We start from the raw sequence: 22,208 nt of genomic DNA, 5'->3' as shown, positions 1-22,208 counted from the left end.
TCAAAGCTATGCTTGATTTCCAGTGCGACAATGTGAGTGTTGCTTCTCACTTGTTGCATAGGTTTAGTTATCATGCTTTGCCAATCTTAACATCCTTTTCATCGAATGTTCTTTGAGATATGATGATAAGATCTTTTCGAGTTTGTTTATTATGTGATCTAGTCTTTCTTACTACATTAGTGGTTCTACGCATTTTGCAATGAAGAACCATTAAGTTAGCAGACGTTTTTCTTGCTTCAAGAGTGGTTCCACGCATTTTTCAATGAAGAACCATCAAGCCAGCAGATAGGTGATCTACCCAAGTTCAGTGAAGAACTTTAAACAACCCTGTTTTATTGCTTCTTAGGCAATAATTACTTTTACTTCAACTGCATAGGTTGCTAGTGACGCTTTGTTTGGATTTACCTATCCAAGCAGTTCATAGATATGTGGAAGACTCTCCAACTATATCTTAGAACATAGAAATTAATATTTTAATTTCCCACGCAACAACTCATGGTCTCCAATCCATGTTGCCATTTCAAAACACGATGCTCTATAGCTCGTCCTTATCAATGGTTAACTCCAAAGGGTCTTGCTTGATCCTTTGCCAGTGTTTATGCGTGTAGCATCAATATTTAGCGTATCTTTATTTCCTTGAATCAAGAACTATTCTATGTACCTTTTCAAGTACCATAAGTATTCTTGATCTCAATCTAGTTGATCTTTACTTAGATCAATAGAGATTGGTATATGTTCGTCATGGCTAAAGTCATACGATACGTTTTTGGCGATCCTCATATTATATCATACATGATAAATTCTTTTGCAGAATAATTCCCAATTGAATTCTATTCATGTAACTTTAGCTCATTCAATTTTAGTAGATACTGAATCCAGCTAAATTCTATGACATATAATATAGGTTAAGAATCTCATTTAGACTCTTTGATGTTTAACTTAGTAAATGCTTATACATAGTTCAAACATTCTTTACTTAGATTTATTCACATGGGTCGAATATCTCCAATGGAGACTTTCGTGTTTGATTTAGTAAACGCCATTACTTAATCTAAAACAATATTATAAGATCTTTGTAAATAGATCTTAATACCCAATATGTACTAAGTTTCGCCATGGTCCATCATTGATGAATAATTTCAAATCTAAGTCATTAGCATTTGAATGTTATTTCACAATAGAGAGATATGTGTGTGATACACATAGGACCAATTAAGTTTTTATGTACTCCCACTAAACTTCTTATACATCTATAAGAATCATGTACATTTTATGAAACTAAAATACTTATTAGCTTCACTAAAATACATTTCTAATTCCCTAATTGCTTGCTTAAATCTGTACTTTAGATTTCATAAGCTAGCTTTCTTTTTCAAGCATTTATTTGGATCCACAAATCCTATGACATACCATGTACATAGTTTATTCCAACATTTGATTGAGGAATACGTTTTGTCATCCAATTGCCATATGTACCAATATGTAATCATTGCTTGAATTATAGACTTAAGCATTACGATTTTGCATGAGGTTTCAACACAATCCATGCCATGAATTTGCTTGTAACCTTTAGCAACTAATCTAGCTTTGTGTGTGAACACAATTCCATGTTTGATGGTTTTTATCCTTAAAACAAACTTGCAACCAATAGGTGTGAAACTATTCTTGCAAATCAACAAAATTTCAATTTTGTCATCAAAACATTGAGTCTATATATGGCCTCTAACCATTTTAGGGAATCTGGGTTTCGTCATAGCTTTCTTACAAGTCACAAACTCATTAATCTATATGATAATAGTTTGACTGCAAGTTGTAGGTTTCTTCACTATCGAATAGAAGAATCTCATAGTTTCATTGACCAGAACTCTATGTTTCCTTACTATCTAATAGAAGAATCTCATAGTTCCAGTGACTTGAACTCTATGCCTACTTGGGTATAGAACATCAAACAATAGAATATCAACAGGTACTTTGAGAGTCCTTTGAATTTTCTATTCTCCTTGAAGCACTTGTAAAGTCTTCTAAGAGATGTCTATTCTTTAAAGCCACTTCTAAAGTCTTAAAGAATAAGTTCGGATTTTCTGAAGCACTTCGAAAAGCCTCCGGAATGTCCGTTTTATGTTTGTTGTTCGCCTCGAAAACTTTCGAGGTCTATTTTCTCCCACTTGTCATTTTGGAAACGAATCTCCAAAAGGACATTATTTCGAGCAAACAAACATTATGTTCTCAAAAATTTGTGGTAGAAACAATACCCTTGTGTCTCATTTGAATAAATCACAATGAAACATATATCTATGCTTGGGCCTTAGTTTGTTGAATGACAAACACTAAGCTCCCACTGAGTGTAGTAACTCTCTAGATATATTTTATGAAAAGTTATTCTGAAATTACTTTTCAATAGCTTTGACGAATTTGGTTTAGTTTGGTGGTAGTTGAGCATTTTGTTTTAGAAATTATAGGAATAGTCTTTATGATTCATCATTAATCGAATCAAGTACCAATTGACTTCGATTATTTCAACTTAGATATGCCATATCTTATGGACCTAGATTGTGAAATTACAACACACAATCATTGATGATCATATTTGGTCTCAAGTAATCATCAACATGATCTAACCTAGATCTTTATGATTTCTTACCAAGTGGATTTTATACTTCTGAATCTTTGAACTAGCCAAACAGATTCAACTTATATCACATTTGAGTAAATAAACCTATATTCACTCAAATCCATGTGAAATAATAAAGTCATAAAATCTTTCTTTAGCTTTGAACTCCATTGTCTAGGCGTTCTAACAATAGTTCATATCTTTTGTTACTTTCAACAAGTAAGACTAGTTGTCTTAAAATGATCTAGAAATCAATCAACTTTCAGAAGTCCATCAAAATAGAGCTTATGAATGTTAACTTGTTGATATGGTCTAAGCAACAATGCCAAAGATTTGTGGAACTCAAATCAAGGGGTTGATTTGAACCTAGTAAAGTTCTTTAAAGAGTTGTTTGTTTTAATCAAGCATATTGACTCAATCTGTAATTGACCATTTCATTCAAATAAACAAACAAACATTGTTTTTGTTTTTCTTGAATGTGAGTTTTTCTGTGTTTTGAAAAACAGAAATTTAGGTATGCTGATTATGGAACAAAATAGCCATTAAGTTCCAGCCTTTGAAAGGACTTAAAACAAACTAGATGACCCTACAACTAATGTAGCATTGCCATGCTTCATTTCCCACTTGTAGGTCATTAGTGTATCCTAGCTTCCATTGTTTGAGTTATTACCGAAGTAAGAACCTCAAGCGGTATATGATACCAAGGAAGTTTGATTGCTAGGTCACTTCTCTTTAAACATAAACTTATAGGTAGAAACGGAATCGTAAATTCCTTTCATTTGTTTCTCGTTTTCCTATTTCTTGTACCCTTTCTTATAGTCTTAAGAATTGAATTCTTTAGTGTTGACTTTTATACTTTGTTAGACATGTCCAATGTCACCAACAAGGTTCTTTACCATTTTAATTTATGTTGAATATTTTGTTTCAACTAGATGATCTTACCAGAAGCTTCTAAAGTTCTCTAAGTATCGATCTATTCGAATGTCTAGGGACTAGACTCATTCGAGAATTAAATGGACAAAGATATTAGGTTGTTAACCATTGGTAAAGCTGAGCGTTTAAGCTCAATGCTTTATGATCTCAAAACTACAGTGTATTTTGAATTCACAAGCACCAATTGGTTTGCCATTCGATTTTGATATTCGAAAACAACCATAAAAGTCGATATAAGAAACGTACATTTTAAATTGCTCACTTTCTCTCTTTTCCGTGAATCGTTCTTGGATTCACTACCAATCGAGGAAATTTACTGTTGCCTTTCTAAAAGGATTTATTGCAGTGCAAGATATTTAATTATAAACTATAATTAAAACATACATTGAAGCATGCAAAGTCTAAACATTTATCATGAATAATAACTTGAAATTAAAGCAACCATGCAATTCAAACAAGTTATTAGCATTTTATTCGAATTATGTGTTCCGGCAGGTGTGAATAAAATGATTCCAAGATCCTAAAATCATTGAAGAACTAAGCACAGTTTGTCGACTTAATCCTAGAACATCTTAGGTAAGCAAAAGCCTTTTGCTAATAGTCTAGAAACTATTCTTGGTTGATAGGTACGTCTAAGAACTTATTAGGTAAACCTATCGAATTTGCCACGACATAAAAGGACTCCTTACTTATATCGTTGAGTTTCACCAAAACTAACATGTACTCACAATTATTTGTGTACCTTGCCCCTTTAGGACCAATAAGTAACACCTCGCTGAGCGAAAACTATTACTAGATTGATGTAAAGGATATCCAAGCAAGTGTATATTTTGGCATGGCACCTTTTAACTCAATTTTTTTTAAGTTTGGAACTTAAGGCTCTTACTATGTTGGTTAGATTTTAAGTGAACTAAAATCCTTAATCATGCAACATAATCAAGCTTTTGATCTCATGCATTTTAAGACATATTTAAAGCAATAAATAACTTAAAACATGCATAAGATATATGTGATCTAGTATGGCCCGACTTCATCTTGAAGTTTTGACTTCAAAGTCCGTCTTGAAAATCTCCGTGGGAGGCACCATTTTCTTCAAATAGGATAAGCTATAACTAATTACAACTATTTGATGGTACGCAGACCATATTTGAATTGAAAAACAACTTTGGTACTTTAGACCAATTACATTCAAATTAATGGTACGCAGACCATATTTTCTATCCTATTTGGGCCATACTAGTCACTTCATAACCTGCAAAACAGTACATATACAATATATACCATTCACCCATTCATTATCATGAATGGCCCACATAGCTGGTTAGTTAAACACATTATGCATCACGTAAACATTTGCAGCAATTAATCAAGGGCACCAATAATCTACCAATTATTCAGTCCTTATTAATTCTAATCGAGTTGTTTTAACCTTAAGGATTTGTAGACCTAATCAAGAGTTTATGACTAAAAGCACTCCCACTCAAACCAATAAATTCATATGCTTTACTAATTTTAAACATAAAATTGTATTTCTAGTCTAACCGGAAACATACAAATTTAATTAAAATTTAAAGCTCATATAAATTTATAATTGAATCCAAAATTTTAATTTAATTTCAGTCGCATTTAAATTAATTCATGATTTTAATTTTAGTAAAATAATTAGAATAAATTCCATTTATTATAATTATAATATTCAAAATTAAAATCCAAGAAATTAATTCAAATTGTTAATTTTAAAATTAATTAAAATTACGTGAACTGAAATTTTCAAATTAAACATTCAAAACGATCTAATCGAAACGCAAACACCCTACGCGTTGCACGCCCATGGGCCGTACGCACACAGCCATTGCTGGCCATGTGCGCGCAGCCCATGCGCTCGTAGCATAGCTGCTGCTGTCCCAACGCAAGCCTCCGCACAGCGCCCCATCGCACGCGAGCTATCGCTCGCAGTGCGCGCGCGAGATCGCTCGCTGGGCGCGCTGGCTCGCTCGCTGGCGCGCGAGATCGCTCGCTGGCGCGCGAGATCGCTCGCTGGCGCGCGAGATCGCTCGCTGGTGCGCGCGAGCCATCGCTCGCTGGCGCGCGAGATCGCTCGCTGGTGCGCGCGAGCCATCGCTCGCTGGGGCGCTGCATCGCTCGCTGGCGCGCGAGATCGCGCGCTGGTGCGCGCGAGTGATGCTGGGCGCAGCGCTCGTGGCGCGCGAGCTTGCGCTCGCTGCGCACGAGGCTGCGCGCTGTTGTGCGAGGCAGCGCGCGTTGTGGCGCAGCTCGCTTGCTGCCCACACGCGACTGCCTTGGCTCGCCCCTCGCCCATGCCCATACGTTCATTGCTCGTGGCACACGACACAAGGCAGGGCTGCTGCCTTGCGCTCGTGCACTACGCCCTTGCTCATTGTATTCGTGCCGCACGGGCGACGAGCTCCCTTGCTCGTCGTCGCATGCCCGCATTATACAACACCCCTTAAGGGTAACACGAAGCGTCCATTGCTTCGTGCGTGCAAGTTATTTGAACGAATCGCATAAAAATTTAAAATTTATATTTAAAATTAATGACAAATTAATAAATAATATTAATTTCATAATTTTAGGGCGAAAAAATCGAAAATTTATTATCCAATTGATTTCCGATTGATATGGATTCAAGTCTAGGTCATAAAAATTTAAAATTTATCGTAAATTTACAATTTTTATGGTGGTTTTTAATCATAGGTTTCTAATTAAATTACAATTAATTATGAAAATCAAATTAATTCTAAATTATTCTAATTTTCAACAAATTAATCATATTTACAAATTAGATTGCATAATTAACAAGACTAGGCATTCAAACTTGTTAAACATATGCAATAGGTCAATCAAAAATTCAAGATTTATCAACAAGAATCGCAAATATTTAATTTAACATCTTAAATTTACGAAATTTTGCATTCGAAAAACTAAAACCTTCGAAAAGTCATAGTTAGGCTTCGAATTTGAGAATTCTGGGTTCGGCAGAAAAATACTATTTTTGTCAAAATTTTAGAATGCCTTTTACATGCGGAATTGACACAAAAATCACTCAATTCGGATGCGTAATGAAGAAACTGCCGAAAAACTGCGTACGTATAATTAAATAAACGCAATTTGCAACTAATTAACAATTACGAAAATTAATCACCCCTTTTAATTCTTGCAAATTTGTAATATTTAACCATGTTCATGCAATTTAGATTATGAAAATAATAAGGGGCTCGTGATACCACTGTTAGGTTATGATACATATGACATTTACATAGATCATGCGGAAACAACCATTAACCCAGGAAACATATTATTTACACATAATCATATAGCATAATTAGATGCATACTCTTTGTTGCGTGCCCTCCCTAGCTGCGCCCGAACCGAACAAGAACAAGTCTTTTAGGACTCCAAGTGTCGTCCCTCCGTAGATAGTCCACAGCACGTCCGGATCCGCCTTAAGATTGACCAACTAGAATCGCCCTTAAGGTACTAGAAAATTTCGGCACTTTTGAGCAAGATGTGTGTTTGATTTTCTCTCAAAAAACTCACTTTTGAATACTTTGAAACTTGTGTATAAATTATGACCCCTAGGCCTTTATTTATAGAGTTATGGAAAAGGAATCGTAATCCTAGTAGGATGCGAATTAATTGGAATTAGAATTCTACATGAATTCTACTTAATCAATTTATCCAATAGGAATAGACATTTAATCATACACTGACTCTTGCAGATTCAGGAATCTCGCATGAGCTCAAACTCACACACACACGGCAGCCACAAGGGCTGCCCACGCATGCGAGCAGCAGCCCACGCAGTGCGGCCCACGCATGCGTGGCCTTGTGCGCGCTGGGCTGTGGCGTGCGTGCTTGCTGGGCGATGGCCTGGCTTCGTGCTGGGCCTTCGTCCGGCAGGCCTCGTCCGATGCTAATTCGTACGATACGCTTCCGATTAAAATTCCATTTCCGGAATCTATTTCCGATACGAACAATATTCAATATTTCCGATTCCGGAATTAATTTCCGTTTCGAACAAATATTTAATATTTCCGTTTCCGGAATTATTTTCCGATTCCGGTAATATTTCCGATTCTGACAATATTTCCGTTTCCGGCAATATTTCCGATTCTGGTAATATTTCCATTTCCAACAATATTTTCCGATACGTACCATGTTTCCGTTTCCGGCAACATCTACGACTTGGATAATATTCATATTTCCGATACGATCCATATTTCCGTTTCCGGCAATATCATCGTTTCCGGAGTATTCATTTCTTGCCTGTGACGATCTTAGCTCCCACTGAAACCAAGATCCGTCGGTTCCGAATATTCATAGATGGAGTATTTAATGCCATTAAATACTTGATCCGTTTACGTACTATTTGTGTGACCCTACGGGTTCAGTCAAGAGTAAGCTGTGGATTAATATCATTAATTCCACTTGAACTGAAGCGGCCTCTAGCTAGGCATTCAGCTCACTTGATCTCACTGAATTATTAACTTGTTAATTAATACTGAACCGCATTTATTAGACTTAACATAGAATGCATACTTGGACCAAGGGCATTATTTCCTTCACATGAGACTACAAGAATGGTAGATTTTCGACCGCCAAAAGTGGTCGGTAAAACACGAAAAACGGTCGGTAAACAGTTTGGCGACTGCCAACGGTCGCAAAAGATCGGTTAGTGTTCACTTGGACGGTATTTCCCGGAACTCCGACTGAAAAGCGGTCGCTAAAGTTTACCGTCTGCAATACCGACTGCTTAGCAGTCGTAAAATTAGCGACAGCTTTGGCAGTCGTTAAATTAGCGTCTGCTTTAGCAGTCGTTACTTTAACGTCCTCTTAAGCAGTCGTTAAATTAACGACCGTTTAAGCAGTCGTTAATTTAGCGACTACCTTTGGCGGTCATTAAATTAGCGACTTCTTAGTCAGTCGTTAACTTAGCGATCGGCTTAGCAATCGCTAAATTTCGCGACCGCCTAAGGTAGTCGTTAAATTACGTATTTAGTCGCTAATTTGGGTATTATAATTTATGCTGAGATTTATTTTTGCGGTCGTTGATCTTCCTGTAGTGGTCGGTAAATTTGTATGCAAATATCATTTTGCATAATCTATTGTCGTATATACACGAATTAATATATAGCCTGTAAAATCGTATGAAAACTGCTCAAAGTTATATTAACCCTGTTCAAACTCAAACAACAAAATTCATAATAAACTTGATGTTCAAACCTATTAAACCTGATGTTGCATATATAAAGAAAAGTTGCAATTTGTTCAAACTCATACATAAATACTAACTACCTAACACAATTAGTTCAAACTCATACATAAATACTAACCACCTAACACAAAGGTGTCCCGCCGCCAGTGGGATCTCGAGGGTCATGCGACTGCGAGAAAGAAAAACCAGTACACTGACTAAACATCCTCTCATAGGACTCCATTTCCCTTTTCATCTCGGTGACGTCCCTCTGCCGCTCAAGTCGCTCTTGTTCTCTCTCCTTTCGCTCTTCTTCTCTCTCCCTTTGCCTCAGAAGTCTCTCATCATCCATAGCTTTTATCATCTCAGCTTTTGTTGTTCAAGCTCAATGGATTTTTGAGACAGCTGTTGTTGAGTTTCTTCCAAACGTGCTGAGAGTTGAGAATAAATAGATGGAGTGAGCTAGAAGAACTACCACCCCTTCTAGAAGATGGTTCATAATATAGAGCTGCTCCACTCCCTAGACCAGGAACTTTTCCCTTCTTTCTCCCACCTACTGTCTCAAAGTAGATTTGATTGGGGTCTTTATTAATGCCTTTTTCACGGCATTCAACAACATTCTTTTCGTATGATTCCTACAAGAATTGAAATATATTAACCTAACTTGCATAACAAATAAGGAACTTCTATTAAGGAACAAATATATTAGCCCAACTTTGAACAAATAAACCTAACTTATCATTTTAAACCGTTTACATGTTTTATACGGGACATTTAAGATTTCTAAGACACATTCCAATATACGTATGCACATTTAAGGCTTATTTGGTCAATATAGGTCATATTTAGGCTAAAATAAGGCATTTTTTGCTCCCAATTTTGAACTAAAGAACCTAAGGGAGGATTTTAAACTCATTACATGTTTTATGAGCTTAGTATTAACTTTCTAATGCATATTCCAATCTATTTATTCACATTTAAAGCTTATTTAGTTGTTATAGGTCATATTTTGCCTAAAATGACATTTTTAGCCCAACTTTGAACAAATAAACCTAACTTATCATTTTAAACCGTTTACATGTTTTATATGGGACATTTAAGATTTTTAAGTCTCATTACAATCTATTTATGCACAATTAAGGCTTATTTGGTCAATATAGGTCATATTTAGGCTAAAATAATGCATCTTCGCTCCCAATTTTAAACTAAAGAACATAAGGGCAAATTTTAAACTCATTACATGTTTTATGAGCTTAGTATTAACTTTATAAGGCATATTCTAATCTACTTATTCACATTTAAAGCTTATTAGTCGGTATAGGTCATATTTTGCCTAAAATGGCATTTTCTCGCCCAACTTTGAGCCAAAGAACCTAACTTATCATTTGAAACCGTTTATATGTTTCATATGGCGCACTAAAGGTTTCTAAGTCTCATTACAGTCTATTTATGCACATTTAAGGCTTATTTGGTCAATATAGGTCATATTTTGTCTAAAATGGCAATTTTCGCTCCCAAATTTGAACTAAAGAACCTAATGGAAGATTTTAAACTCATTACATATTTTATGAGCTTAGTATTAACTTTCTAAGACATATTCTAATCTATTTATTCATATTTAAATCTTATTTAGTCGTTATAGGTCATATTTTGCCTAAAATGACATTTTTTAGCCCAACTTTGAACAAATAAACCTAACTTATCATTTTAAACCGTTTACATGTTTTACATGGGACATTTAAGATTTCTAAGTCTCATTACAATCTATTTATGCACAAACTTCATCATTTCTGCATGCACTTCCTTAGGCATCCAAGCTGGCTTCCTTCCACGTACCCATTCTTTTTGTGACCTGGTAGTGCATGTCCTTGACTCGTTTAAATGCATTTGCATGGTAATCATGCACAACAAGGTGATCAAATTCAGGCAACCATTTATAAGTTCTCTACACAAAAGAATAGAAAAGAAAGGATACTTTGTTATGTTACAATTATAGCATGTTGATAAATTAAAAGTGATACATTAATTGATATAAAATTGAATAAACCTTGAACAAAGTGAACCAATGCTCTTTTGTATCCTTGTCAACTTTGGTATAACACGTCCAAAGACTCTTGAAAAATATTTGGATGACGTTAGTAATATCCCAGGAAATGGAACTATGATCAAACCTTAGATAGTGAAATAGGAAAAAACACAAGTAACGTTAGTTTACAAAATTCATACATGAGATAAAATAACTAAAATGTAAGTCTAAGTCTTACCAAAGTTCACCAGGTGCCATCCAAATCACTCCATTATTCTCAAATTCTTCATTTTCTTGTGAATCAGGTACCACCTCTTGAGAGTCTGGACCTTGAGTTTCATCATCATCAAAGGTATCATGTGTGCGTTGGATGACCCATGGACCACCTCCATGGACACCTCCAAGGCCACCTTCACGACCACCACCAGTGCACCTAAACGACTACGGGTGGTTGAATTTTCTCCTCGATAGTACATCTGTTTATTTAGTAGAACACAACCCAAGGATTAGCATTTATACACATTGGCTACATATATAATTATCTAATAAAAAACAACAAACAACTACAAAATGTTTGACAAACATAAAATTATACAACTAAAATAAAATTTCAATCATAAGTTCAATAAACAACTACAGAATTCAAATTTCAATCATAAAAGATAACATAATTCAAATTTCAATCATAAGTTTAACAAACTACATAATATTTCTTCAAAATAAAATCATATAACCAAACTACATAATATTTCTTCAAAATAAAATCAGCAAGATCGATCATGTTAATCGTCGTATTCATTATTGTTATCATCATCATCATCATCATCATCATCATCCTCATCATCATCATCAACATCACCATCATTAATATCGTCGTCGTCGTCATCATCATATTCTTGATCTTCATAATCTATAATCTCATCTGGAGCACAAAGAGCTGAAGAAACCTCATTTGCATCTTCTTGCAGAAAGTCTAAGTCAACCGGAGCATCAATCACAGACTTTGCCTTAATTTTAAACACAGCCCACCATTGGGCTTTATCCTACTTCAAACTAGGGTAATGTGCAAAATATACTTGACTAACTTGGTAAGACAATACAAACGGGTCATACTTTGGGTATCTCTTAGAATGATTGATCTCACAAGTTTGTATTGTTCATGAATGTTCATACCCTTCACGGAGTCCATCCAACTGCACTTAAACAAGATTGTCTTGTACTCTTGAAGCTTACCACAATAAGAATCTTCAACCACCTCCTCCAAAATGCCAAAGTAGTCAACTTCTTCAGGACTTTGTACACACACTCCATAATTCATAGTTGACTTGTGTTTGCCGTAGTCATGAGTTTGAAAATTATATCCATTCACATAGTACAGACTCCATGTCCTTACTTGTCTAGAGGGGCCCATCGCAAGAGCCCGTGTCATATCACCAATTGACAAAGACCGGAGAACCTAATTTGTAGAATTAGTCAGTAGTTTTTATTTTCATTCAATGATTAGTATAAGTAATATTTTATATTAAAAAAAATCTCACATGTGACTTAAACCATTCAGGGAACTAGGCTTCGCATTTACTCCAAATATCCTCCATTACTATGTGAGGTTGAGTATGGAGAATGTGCTTGACAAGTGATTTTCGTGTCGTTATACGAATACCACCTAGTCAAACAAATTTTTTAGAAACATCTAACTAACCAACTATATTTATTATAGCGGTAAGTTCGGGATCGTCCCAAGAGAACGGTGAGAACGAGTTTAACAAAATCAAGCTAGCTTAGAAAAGGAGAGTAAATTGGATTATACTATCTAACGATTCTACGCTAATTAACAAGTTAAGCAATAGGGAAAGAGCTAGGGGAATTGAGGTTCCGCTTGGGTTTATTAGGGGAGAACAAAGATTCAATCACTAAGATGTTGCAAAGACATGATAATTAGGGGAATCACCGGAAATGTTGCATTCACCACCTCTCGGATAGAATGCATTAAGTTGCCTAATCCGAGGGAGAGCTTTCGTATGACCCATAGACTAAGTGACTAACAATTAGAACTAGTTCATCCACATGCTCACACTAAATCACAATTTCCTGCCAAACTAACATGAAGCATTCCAATCAACCAACTAGAATTAGCATTCGCGACTACTAATCTAACTAGACATGAAAATCCTTATCATCAAATCAAAATTTAATCACAACATCAACATGAATTCCCTTCTAAAGTCCCCTAATTAATTCTCAAGCTTCCCCCTAACCCTAGCAAGTAACTACTCACAAGCCATGAAAGGGAACAACAAGCTAAGTTTGAAATTCAAACAAGGAACCATCATAATTGAGCAAAAGTCAAAGAAATTACCAAAATCAAACAAGCATGTTAATGGGAATTATGGGTATCAAGAACACCAACAACAATAACAAAGAGAACCAAATTGAAGAATGAAATTCAAAGAACAAGAAGAGATAGGAAAGAAATTACTTGAAGCTTCAAAGAATTCTACAAATTGATGTTGGATACCAAAGCAATAAGATTAGCTAAGTATTTATCTCTCTAAAACCCTAAAAACTGAAAAATTAAGAGCAATAAATGATGTCCTCTAAAAGTGGGGAAGAGGGGGTATTTATACCCTTTCCCGAAAAAGAACAAAAGAAAAGTAAATATTTCGATTCCGGACAAGGGTGCTGGCGCGCCAAAGTGGTGCGGGCGCACAAATGAGGGTCTTCAAGGGCACACCCGCATTGGGTGTGGGCGCACCGATGAGTGATAGCAAACGAGCAAAAACCAAATCTGACTTGGGTGCGGGCGCACCACATGTGAAGGTGGTGTTACAGTATTTGACTATTTGGTACGGAGTATAACCATCCGAAGGATTTTTTTTGTGTACGTATTGATATTTTCCATCATTTCATGTTATTGTAGCAATTAAATATATTATCTCCCATGGCCCTTATCTTTTTATGCATATGTCTGAATGTAATTTACTCGGATTTGAATTTAGTGTCTTTAAAGAATGAAAGGATATGTACAAAATATGGGAAAAGTAAAAGTATGATAAATTTACGTTGAAATCTACTATACTTTTGTTCGTTAATTATCATCTTTTTAAATATTTATATTAACATTATGGGTAATATATACAGAGTATAAAACATGGATGAGACACATTAAAGAATTAATGAAGATGAAATCAAGCACAACAAAAACTTAAATATAATAAACGAAAGGTTATGATGCTTTAATCCTTCAAGCCAACAAAAACTTAAATACAATAAACGAAAGGTTATGATGCTTTAAGCCTTCAAGACAAATACTTTATGAAAGAAAATGTTGCTCAAACAAACAAGCAAAGGAGTCTACAAAGACTACCTATCACAGAAAACAGTGATGGGGGATTAGAACTTGAGAGCTATTGTACATAAACTTTCATTCTTAACCACTATGCTAAGACCTCATTGGTCATTTGCTTAATACTTAGCAGTGAGTGTACTTCATATAATATTTTGTTCATTTTTTCATACTTAATAATGTGTGTGTATCATGTAGGGTATTAACCTATACGAAGTACAAAGTATATTTTAAGAATGAAGAGGTATGGTTTCAAAGTATAACTCTTCCTATAATCAAGGTTTCATTGTGTAAAACTTTAGATTTACTATGTGTAATCTTTTAAGAATTTCATGGATTAACAAAACCAATATATTTGCAAAATTTGACTTTAGTTTTAGGTTTTATTTCCTTCTAGAAACGAAGACGGATGCCCATTAATTAAATATCGACCAATTAGTTTGGTATACGCGACATAGTCGATCATGAGCAATTATGGAGTAAAAAACTTTATGATGTTATAACTTGATACCGACAATCATCTAAATTATAAATCACCCATCATACATATCCTTGTGATGGAATAAAACAACAAACATCCACAAAAAAAAATATATATATAACAATGCCAAATACAACACACACAAAATTTCCACCAAAGAATTAAAATAAAATAAAATACAAAAATTATTAAAATAATCCGTGCATCGCACAGGAATCAAAACTAGTTATATTATATTCTAAACATTTGGGGCCATGTTCCGTCGCTTACCTCGCACACCCTCAAAACCGCCCCTGTGATTGCTCAAACATCTATCTGTCCTTTTTCTAAAAAGAACCTTTAACAGAAAAATAAGAGAGAGAAAGTACTATTTTTTTTAAAAAAAGTACCATTTCTTAAAAAAAACAAGTATAATTCCTTTTAAAACAAGTACCATTTATTTTAAAACAAATACCATTTATTTTAAAACAAGTAAATTCTTCAAAAAAAAAATCATTTCTTCATTTTTTCATATTCATATTCAATCTCATAAAGTAAACATAAAAATATTAGTTTTCCAAAAAAAAGTTGCCAACAATTTTTTTTTTGTCTTTTTCCTATTTTGTCGTTTGCTCTGATATGTTTATTGTCACACATGTCAGATATGTATTGAGACTTCCTTTCTCTAACCTTTAAAATACTCACATTTGCAACACTATGCTTATCAATAGTGTTTTGAGTCACAAATTCATGAAATTCACTATTCCTAAGGAAATGTTTTGCATTCCTTCCCTTTGCAAGCTCTATCATACTTCTTCAATCAACTAAGGTTCAAACCTTGTAAGCAACAAATTTCCACATTTTTTTTTCACTTTCTCTCTTTTCTGTTTTCTGATTCATAAGTGATAAATATTATATAAGGGAAAAGCTTTCCCCCAATATTATTGATGAACAAGAGTATTTATACACCCACAATTTCCAAGCAGGGCGTACGAAACAACTAGGATAAGAAAATCAAAGAGTTTCCTAAACCCACTAACCTTCCTAATACTTTCTAACTTACGTAACAACTACAACATTAATACTTTTAATACTTTGTAACTTACATAACAGCTAGAACATTATTACTTTCTTAATTAATTAGGTATAACATTTAATTTTCGTAACACCCTCCCTCAAGTTGGAGCATGTGTGGGGATTAAAAATGCCCAACTTGGAAAAAAGAAAATCAAATTGTTGCTTCCCAAGAGCTTTAGTAAACATGTCAGCGAGCTGTGAGGAAGTGGATACATAAGATGGTTCAATTACACCATCTACTATAGCATCACGAACAAAATGACAATCAACCTCAATGTGCTTTGTGCGCTCATGAAAAATCGGATTCTTAGCCATGTGCAAAGCGGACTAACTGTCACAAAATAATGGAATAACTTTAGGATGATGAACTCCTAAACTCAACAACAATCCCTTTAACCATTTTAATTCACATGTAATCGCGGCCATGGAGCGATATTCTGCCTCTGCGGAAGAGCGAGAAACAGTGTGTTGGTTTTTTTTGTCTTCCATGAAATAGGCGAATGACCTAAAAACACAAACCAACCTGTTAAAGAACGACGAGTGATGGGACACACTGCCCAATCTGAGTCGCACCATCCTTGCAAAGTTAAATTACTGTCAGCACGTAATAGGATACCCTGCCCTGGTGTACCCTTCAAGTACCGAACAACTCTCAATGTTGCATCCCAATGGTCAACTCGAGGCTCCTGCATGAATTGTGATAAGATATAGACCGAATAAGCAAGGTCCGGAAGAGTCACAACTAAATAGACCAGGCGGCCTACAAGCCGGCGGTAAGCCTCAGGCTCCTTCATTAACGACCCATCAGCTAGGCCAAGACGATGATTTTGTTCAATGGTAAAGCCGCAAAACCTGCTTCCGAAATAATATCAAGAGTATACTTCCGATGACACAAAAATAATCTTGAATCACTCCTCGCAACCTCAATGCATACATAACCAAAACGCATAGGCAATTCTGAAGAAACCTTTCAGAATTCACAAACCATAAAACACAAATAGAGAAGAAGATAAGGGGATTGGGAAGGAGAGGGAGAGATGGAAAGGAATGAAATTATAGTTTGGTATATATTCGTTGGAATCCCTGAAAACAGATATATTGAAACTCCTTTGGGAACAAATTAAGGAAGTGTATAATCTCATCTCACTGTGATATGATCTAAAAATTAGGGGGGGGGGGGTATAGGGATACCAGTTTAAGTTAGGATAAGAGCTTTTAGTATGCTATTATTTATCCAAAAACAATTATTTCTCAAGCAATTAAAAAGAACCTTTAAAACTTGTCAACCCACACAAGACATAAGAAAGGGAAGATACTTTGAACTTCGATTCTGTGATGGAACTGGCATACCGACACAATGCCTTTTTAACACGTTCTCTAAAAATTCTAAAAAAATATTTAGAATATACAAGATCTGCCCTCTAACCTATTCTCGAACTTATACTTTCAATTTACTTCTAAAATTTAATTTTGTGATATACTTACCAACCGGTGACGCATGTCTATTGTCAGGTTGATCAAAACGACTTCAAAGATGTGCTCGAAACACTAGGCACGTTCTACTTCCTAATCAAAATTAACCTAGCGACGACTCTTTCTAGGAACATTGTTCTGCAATTGCGCCTCAAGACATTTGTTCATGAAGAAGCAGAAGAGCATTTTGGAACGTCAGTAAACCTTTCCATTTGTTTAGTATACCACGAACTAATTGTTGTGTATAAACTTTCTTTAGTTTTGAGAATTTCTATAAGAATAAGTAGCTATATGCTACATATATGTTCTTTACTAATGCCTTTTGCAAATAGGACTCTTGAAACTCAACTAATAGCTTATTGTTATATTAATTGTTCTATCTATTTGTTTAGTTCGTTTTGCCATTTGATTTCGATATCTTGGGGGACCGCGCGCGCTAGCGCGCGGTCCAACAACTAGTTAACATAAAAGCCAAATTGTTTACTTACATATGTTTTTCGTCAATCAGACACATGATCAATTTTGTGCAGTAACACGTACAGACAGATTACCATAAAATTATTAGCCTTTACCAAAATCATGCGTATTAATAACCAATATCATGTGTGATCAGAGAACTTGCATACAATTGTTTAAAAGCAAATCATGAAAGCAAAGACGAGTAAACACAAAACAATATAATTAATACGTAGTGATATTACGCAATAAAAATGATTATTGTAGTTATTTTCTCGTTTGTTCAATCACGGTTACCTTTGATTCCCATCAACTATTAGCGATCGTGCTGATAATGTGTTATGAAAATAGAGAGAAAGATAGATAAAAGAAGAGAGAAAACAGACGGTTATGATCTCATTTCAAGCGACATAATATGGACACATATATATACTTCGTATTATATAGAATAAAGATGTCAGGGGTATAATGGGCATCCACAACCCAACGCATTTATAACATTTCGTACATATTGTTCTCTATCATATAAGAAAACGTATGAGGCGACGCCGCGACGTAGATAGTATTGCCTATTTTATCTTTTATTAAAATTAGATAAGTAAAGCAACACCAAAACATCTTATAATAAAATGTAAAAGGGATGAATTAAAAAGATATGTATTAAAATCACCAAATATTAAAACTAAGAGAATAAAAATATATATAAAAAAACTAATTAATCAAATAAGTATCATAGTTTGTACTCCCTTCGTCCCGGAATACTTGCTCCGCTTTCCTTATAAAGCCGTCCCGGATTACTTGCACCGTTTCTATAAATGTTAAAATTTTGTTAATATTATAGCAACTACCTCCTTCACATGTCACTTTATGGTCTCATGCACCCTCCCCCCTTCCCCCTTACCCCTTTAAAAAGTTGACACATATCCCTATCTATATTAAAAAATACCCCACTATCGACTACTCCCTCCGTCCCGGAATACTTGAAACCGTTTGACCGGCACGGAGTTTAATTCATTATAATTGACTTCTTATTTAATTGAAAGGGAATTAGTAGTGGGTATTTTTTTAATATAGATGGTGGGATGTGGTGGAGGGTCATGAATTTTTTAATGTTTATTTGGGGTAGTAGGGTTGTTGGTGGGCCTTTAGGTAAGGTGAGAAAATAATAAAATATTATGTAAAGTTTCCATTTTTAGAAGCGTTTCAAGTAATCCGGCACAGCCCGATAAGGAAAGCGTTTCAAGTATTCCGGGACGGAGGGAGTACAATTTAATTGAATAATAAGTCAATTACTTGTATTAAACTCTGTGTCGGTCAAACCGGTTTAAGTGTTCCGGAAAGGAGGGAGTACATTGTTAATTATATATAAGTATGCATCGTGTGCATGAAAAGGGGACGCTTATGATCTCCAAAGAACGAAGTCGTATTGGTAGGATCATTAGGAGAAATCCAAATCTACTCGACCCCAACTTGGCTTGAATCCAGATTAGTTGTTTGAGCATGAAGGGATACATATACTCCGTACGAGGTTGTTTTTCTTACGGACCTACTCATCGGCGGATCCAAGGGCTTGGGTGGGCCTTGGCCCGCCCCATCCCCGGATTTGGTTGTACTCCCTCCGTTCCTTTAAGTTATTTCCGGTTGGAATCGAGGAGGGGATTAAGAAAATTGGAATCTTGATTTGTTTGAGTATATGTGTAATGATTGGGTGTAAGATTAATGATTGTGTGTAAGAGACTATTGGAATAAATAAAGGAGATAGAAAATAATAAATAAATAAATAAGGTAAATGGGTGATATTTATGGAGGAGAGAGGGGCTGATAAAGATGGGTAAAAAAGGAGGTGAGAGGGTAGTTTATGGGGGAAGGGTTAATGAGTTTAATATTAGGAGTTCGTAATTTTAGGTTAGAATATGGGTAAAATCTTTAGGTATTTTGGTAAATAGAGTAGAATATAAGGGTATTTTGGAAAAAAAGTATATATGGCCAAAAGTAGTATAGCTTCAAACTGGGAAAAATATTTAGGAACGCCCAAAATAGAAACTGAAAGAACATTTAGGAACAGAGGGAGTAATATTTATTTCTTCACATAGTAATTTAATGGTAGAAGTTGGTGATTGAGTGATGCGGTAAATCAGGAAGTGAAGTGTTAAATGGCTCCTTGTGAGTGGTTGCAAGAAAAAAAAGAATGAACATAGAAGAGAAAATGAGTAAATATTGTAAACTTGTACGTCTGAAAATAATATAAATGTTACGGGTAAAAGGAGTAAAATAGTAAACTTTTAGGTCTGAAAATAATATAAAACACAAACTAAAGAAAATTACGAAACAGACTAAAATGGAAAATGAAAAGATCTATCTTAAAACGGACGTAGTATATTTAATAAGAAAATTGAAAAATTAAACGACTATATTAGCTGGGTTATATTGTTTTTACCACCTAAAAAAAATTGACAAATTATTTTTTACCACCTAAAAAATAAAAAGTTATCTTTTACCACCTAAAAATGAAATAAAAATTGTTTTTCACCACCTCTTAACCGGAAAAATGCAAGGAAACGTTATGCGCGGATCCATTTCACCGACTATATTTTTTATTTCCTTCTCTTATCCCGCGATTTTCATGCATATAAGTTACTTTATCCGATTTTTAATACTCGTAACGTTTGTGATTTCTACACTATTCACATATTATACTTTGATCATTGTTGGTTATTTATACGTAAGGTAAAATATAGTAATGTGAGATCTTGTTAGATTCGTCTTAATGTGTATTTTCAAAATATTAACTTTTTATAAGTTTTGTTTAAAAAGAATTAAATTTATTAATGATCAAAGTTGTGCATTGACATGCGTAAAAGTGACAAACGTTGCGAGTAAAAATGAACGGAGGAAGTACCATTTTTCCTTAGTTCCCACTAATTCACATAATGTTTTCATCTATTTTGTAGTTAAGAGGTGGTAAAAGACAATTTCTTTTTTAGGTGGTAAAAAACAATTTTTATATTTTTAAGTGATAAAATAATTTGTAAATTTTTTTAGGTGGTAAAAAACCTATTAGCTGAGATAAACATTGTATTTTAGCATCATTTTTCCAGTTGATCCTTGATCTCTATTGATAACTTTAATAACAGCATATCCATTAGCATCTTTAAACTTTCCAGTGCCACCAACTACAGCAACATGACACTCGAATACATCCCTCATATGCACCCCAAAAAACTTCAAATCATCTCCATCTTCACCAGTAAAACTTGCAGTCATTGCCATCATATGATTACCCCCATTATTTGATGAGCTCATAGCCACATAAACCCCTTTTGCCTTACCCAAAACTGTCGGTCCATTCGCCGAGCTTTCGACGTATATATCCTCTTCAATGTTGATCACTGACCCAAACTCCAACTCTTCTTGGAGAGTGCTTGTTGCTGGGAAAGCGATCCCGAAACTAGGCATATCTAGGACTGTTTGTGTAGGAGTTTTGTGATTATTTGAGTTAGTTTTGTAGGGTGAAGGTATTCCCCCATATGTTAGAGGAAAGTTTCTTAAGGGTTTTGAGAAAGGAAGTTGTTGTTGTTGTTGTTGTTGTTGTTGTTGTTGTTGTTGTTGCGGGTTTATTGTGTTTCTTGTTGAAGGTTGTATGTCTCGCATTAAGAATGTTACTGAGGGTTGAGTTGGATGCTGGGATGGTTGTGGTGGCTCGGCTTCGGCGAAGAGAACACGAGCTGAGTAAGAGGGAGTGATGATTGTTAAGAGGAAGAAGATGTAGAATGTTGCAGAGGTAGAGGGAGTTGATGAGGACATGATTGAATTGAAGTAGGTGGTCAAGATTTTGGAAGATGTTCACATCATGTTCTTTTGGTTTTGCATTTAGAAAATTTGGTTATTTATTTAGTAAAGTTTTGATGAAGTGGTTAATTAAACTTTATAACTAGAACTAATCCATGTAGCTAGACATAAGACATGTACTCCGTAGTCTTTAATTTGGCTACAATATATGTTGGAGTAGTTATTCTCAACTACTAGATCGACCTAATCCATGTATATACAAAATGTTCCTTTAAATTCATTTCTAAGGGCATTAAATCTTTCATATTTTTTCTAATGTCAAAATTTGGATAAAAGTGAAAACATTATAAATAAACGTAATTTACATTGTTTAATAAAAAAAATCACAAATTCTTATTTTGAGTAAAAGTTGACTCAAAATGCTTAAAAGTTACCTTTATATATGTAAAAGTTATCTACTACACTTTTTAGTGATAAATTTTTTCATTTTAATACAAAAATTTCTTCAAAATCACTAATAATGTATTAAATTGATCATTTAACCCTTTAAAATGCTTATCTATCAACTTATTTTTTATAATGTAAAAGTTATAAAAAACTGCATAAAAATTATCTTGGTGTACAATAAATTTATTGTACACCTCATGCGCGCAAGACCTTTTGTAAAAAAATAGAAGCGATCTCAATCCATATTAATTAGTTGTTAAATCACATGCAAGGTACCAAACATAAAGAACAAAAAGGAACGAAGGGAGTAACAATTAAGAAATTTCTCATTTCTTGGCTTCTCAAGGATCTTCGGTCTTTACTCGAAATTATTAGCAC

At 34.7% G+C, this 22,208-nt stretch overlaps 2 protein-coding genes across 3 annotated transcripts; both read right to left on the bottom strand.

The window, feature by feature from the left end:
- Window positions 1-15,278: 15,278 nt before the first annotated feature.
- On the bottom strand, window positions 15,279-16,545 carry LOC130466047 (uncharacterized mitochondrial protein AtMg00810-like). Of its 2 annotated transcripts, none has more exons than XM_056834791.1 (2): window positions 16,189-16,545; window positions 15,279-16,108 (listed from the first exon to the last, which is right to left on the bottom strand). In XM_056834791.1, exons 1-2 carry the CDS (start codon window positions 16,457-16,459, stop codon window positions 15,993-15,995), a joined length of 387 nt encoding a protein of 128 aa, XP_056690769.1. In that variant the 5' UTR covers window positions 16,460-16,545; the 3' UTR covers window positions 15,279-15,992. The 2 variants fall into 2 exon arrangements, with proteins under 2 accessions (XP_056690769.1, XP_056690770.1); XM_056834792.1 differs by having other exon boundaries at window positions 15,279-15,996.
- A 4,106-nt stretch (window positions 16,546-20,651) lies between these two features.
- On the bottom strand, window positions 20,652-21,398 carry LOC110774992 (dirigent protein 25-like). The gene has a single exon (XM_021979603.2). The coding sequence runs from the start codon at window positions 21,396-21,398 to the stop codon at window positions 20,652-20,654; it is 747 nt and encodes a 248-aa protein (XP_021835295.2).
- Between the last annotated feature and the right edge of the window lie 810 nt (window positions 21,399-22,208).

Source organism: Spinacia oleracea, chromosome 1 (genome assembly GCF_020520425.1).
Source record: "Spinacia oleracea cultivar Varoflay chromosome 1, BTI_SOV_V1, whole genome shotgun sequence".
Lineage (NCBI taxonomy): Eukaryota > Viridiplantae > Streptophyta > Magnoliopsida > Caryophyllales > Amaranthaceae > Spinacia > Spinacia oleracea.
This window is presented reverse-complemented; position numbering and strand designations above follow the sequence as displayed.

Coding starts and splice junctions, on each gene's coding strand:
- LOC130466047 (XM_056834791.1), bottom strand. CDS start 16,459: ATGAAGGAGCCTGAGGCTTACCGCCGGCTTGTAGGCCGCCTGGTCTAT. Junction 16,109..16,188: donor CACTCGTCGTTCTTTAACAG/GTTGGTTTGTGT, acceptor GCTCTTCCGCAG/AGGCAGAATATCGCTCCATG.
- LOC110774992 (XM_021979603.2), bottom strand. CDS start 21,398: ATGTCCTCATCAACTCCCTCTACCTCTGCAACATTCTACATCTTCTTC.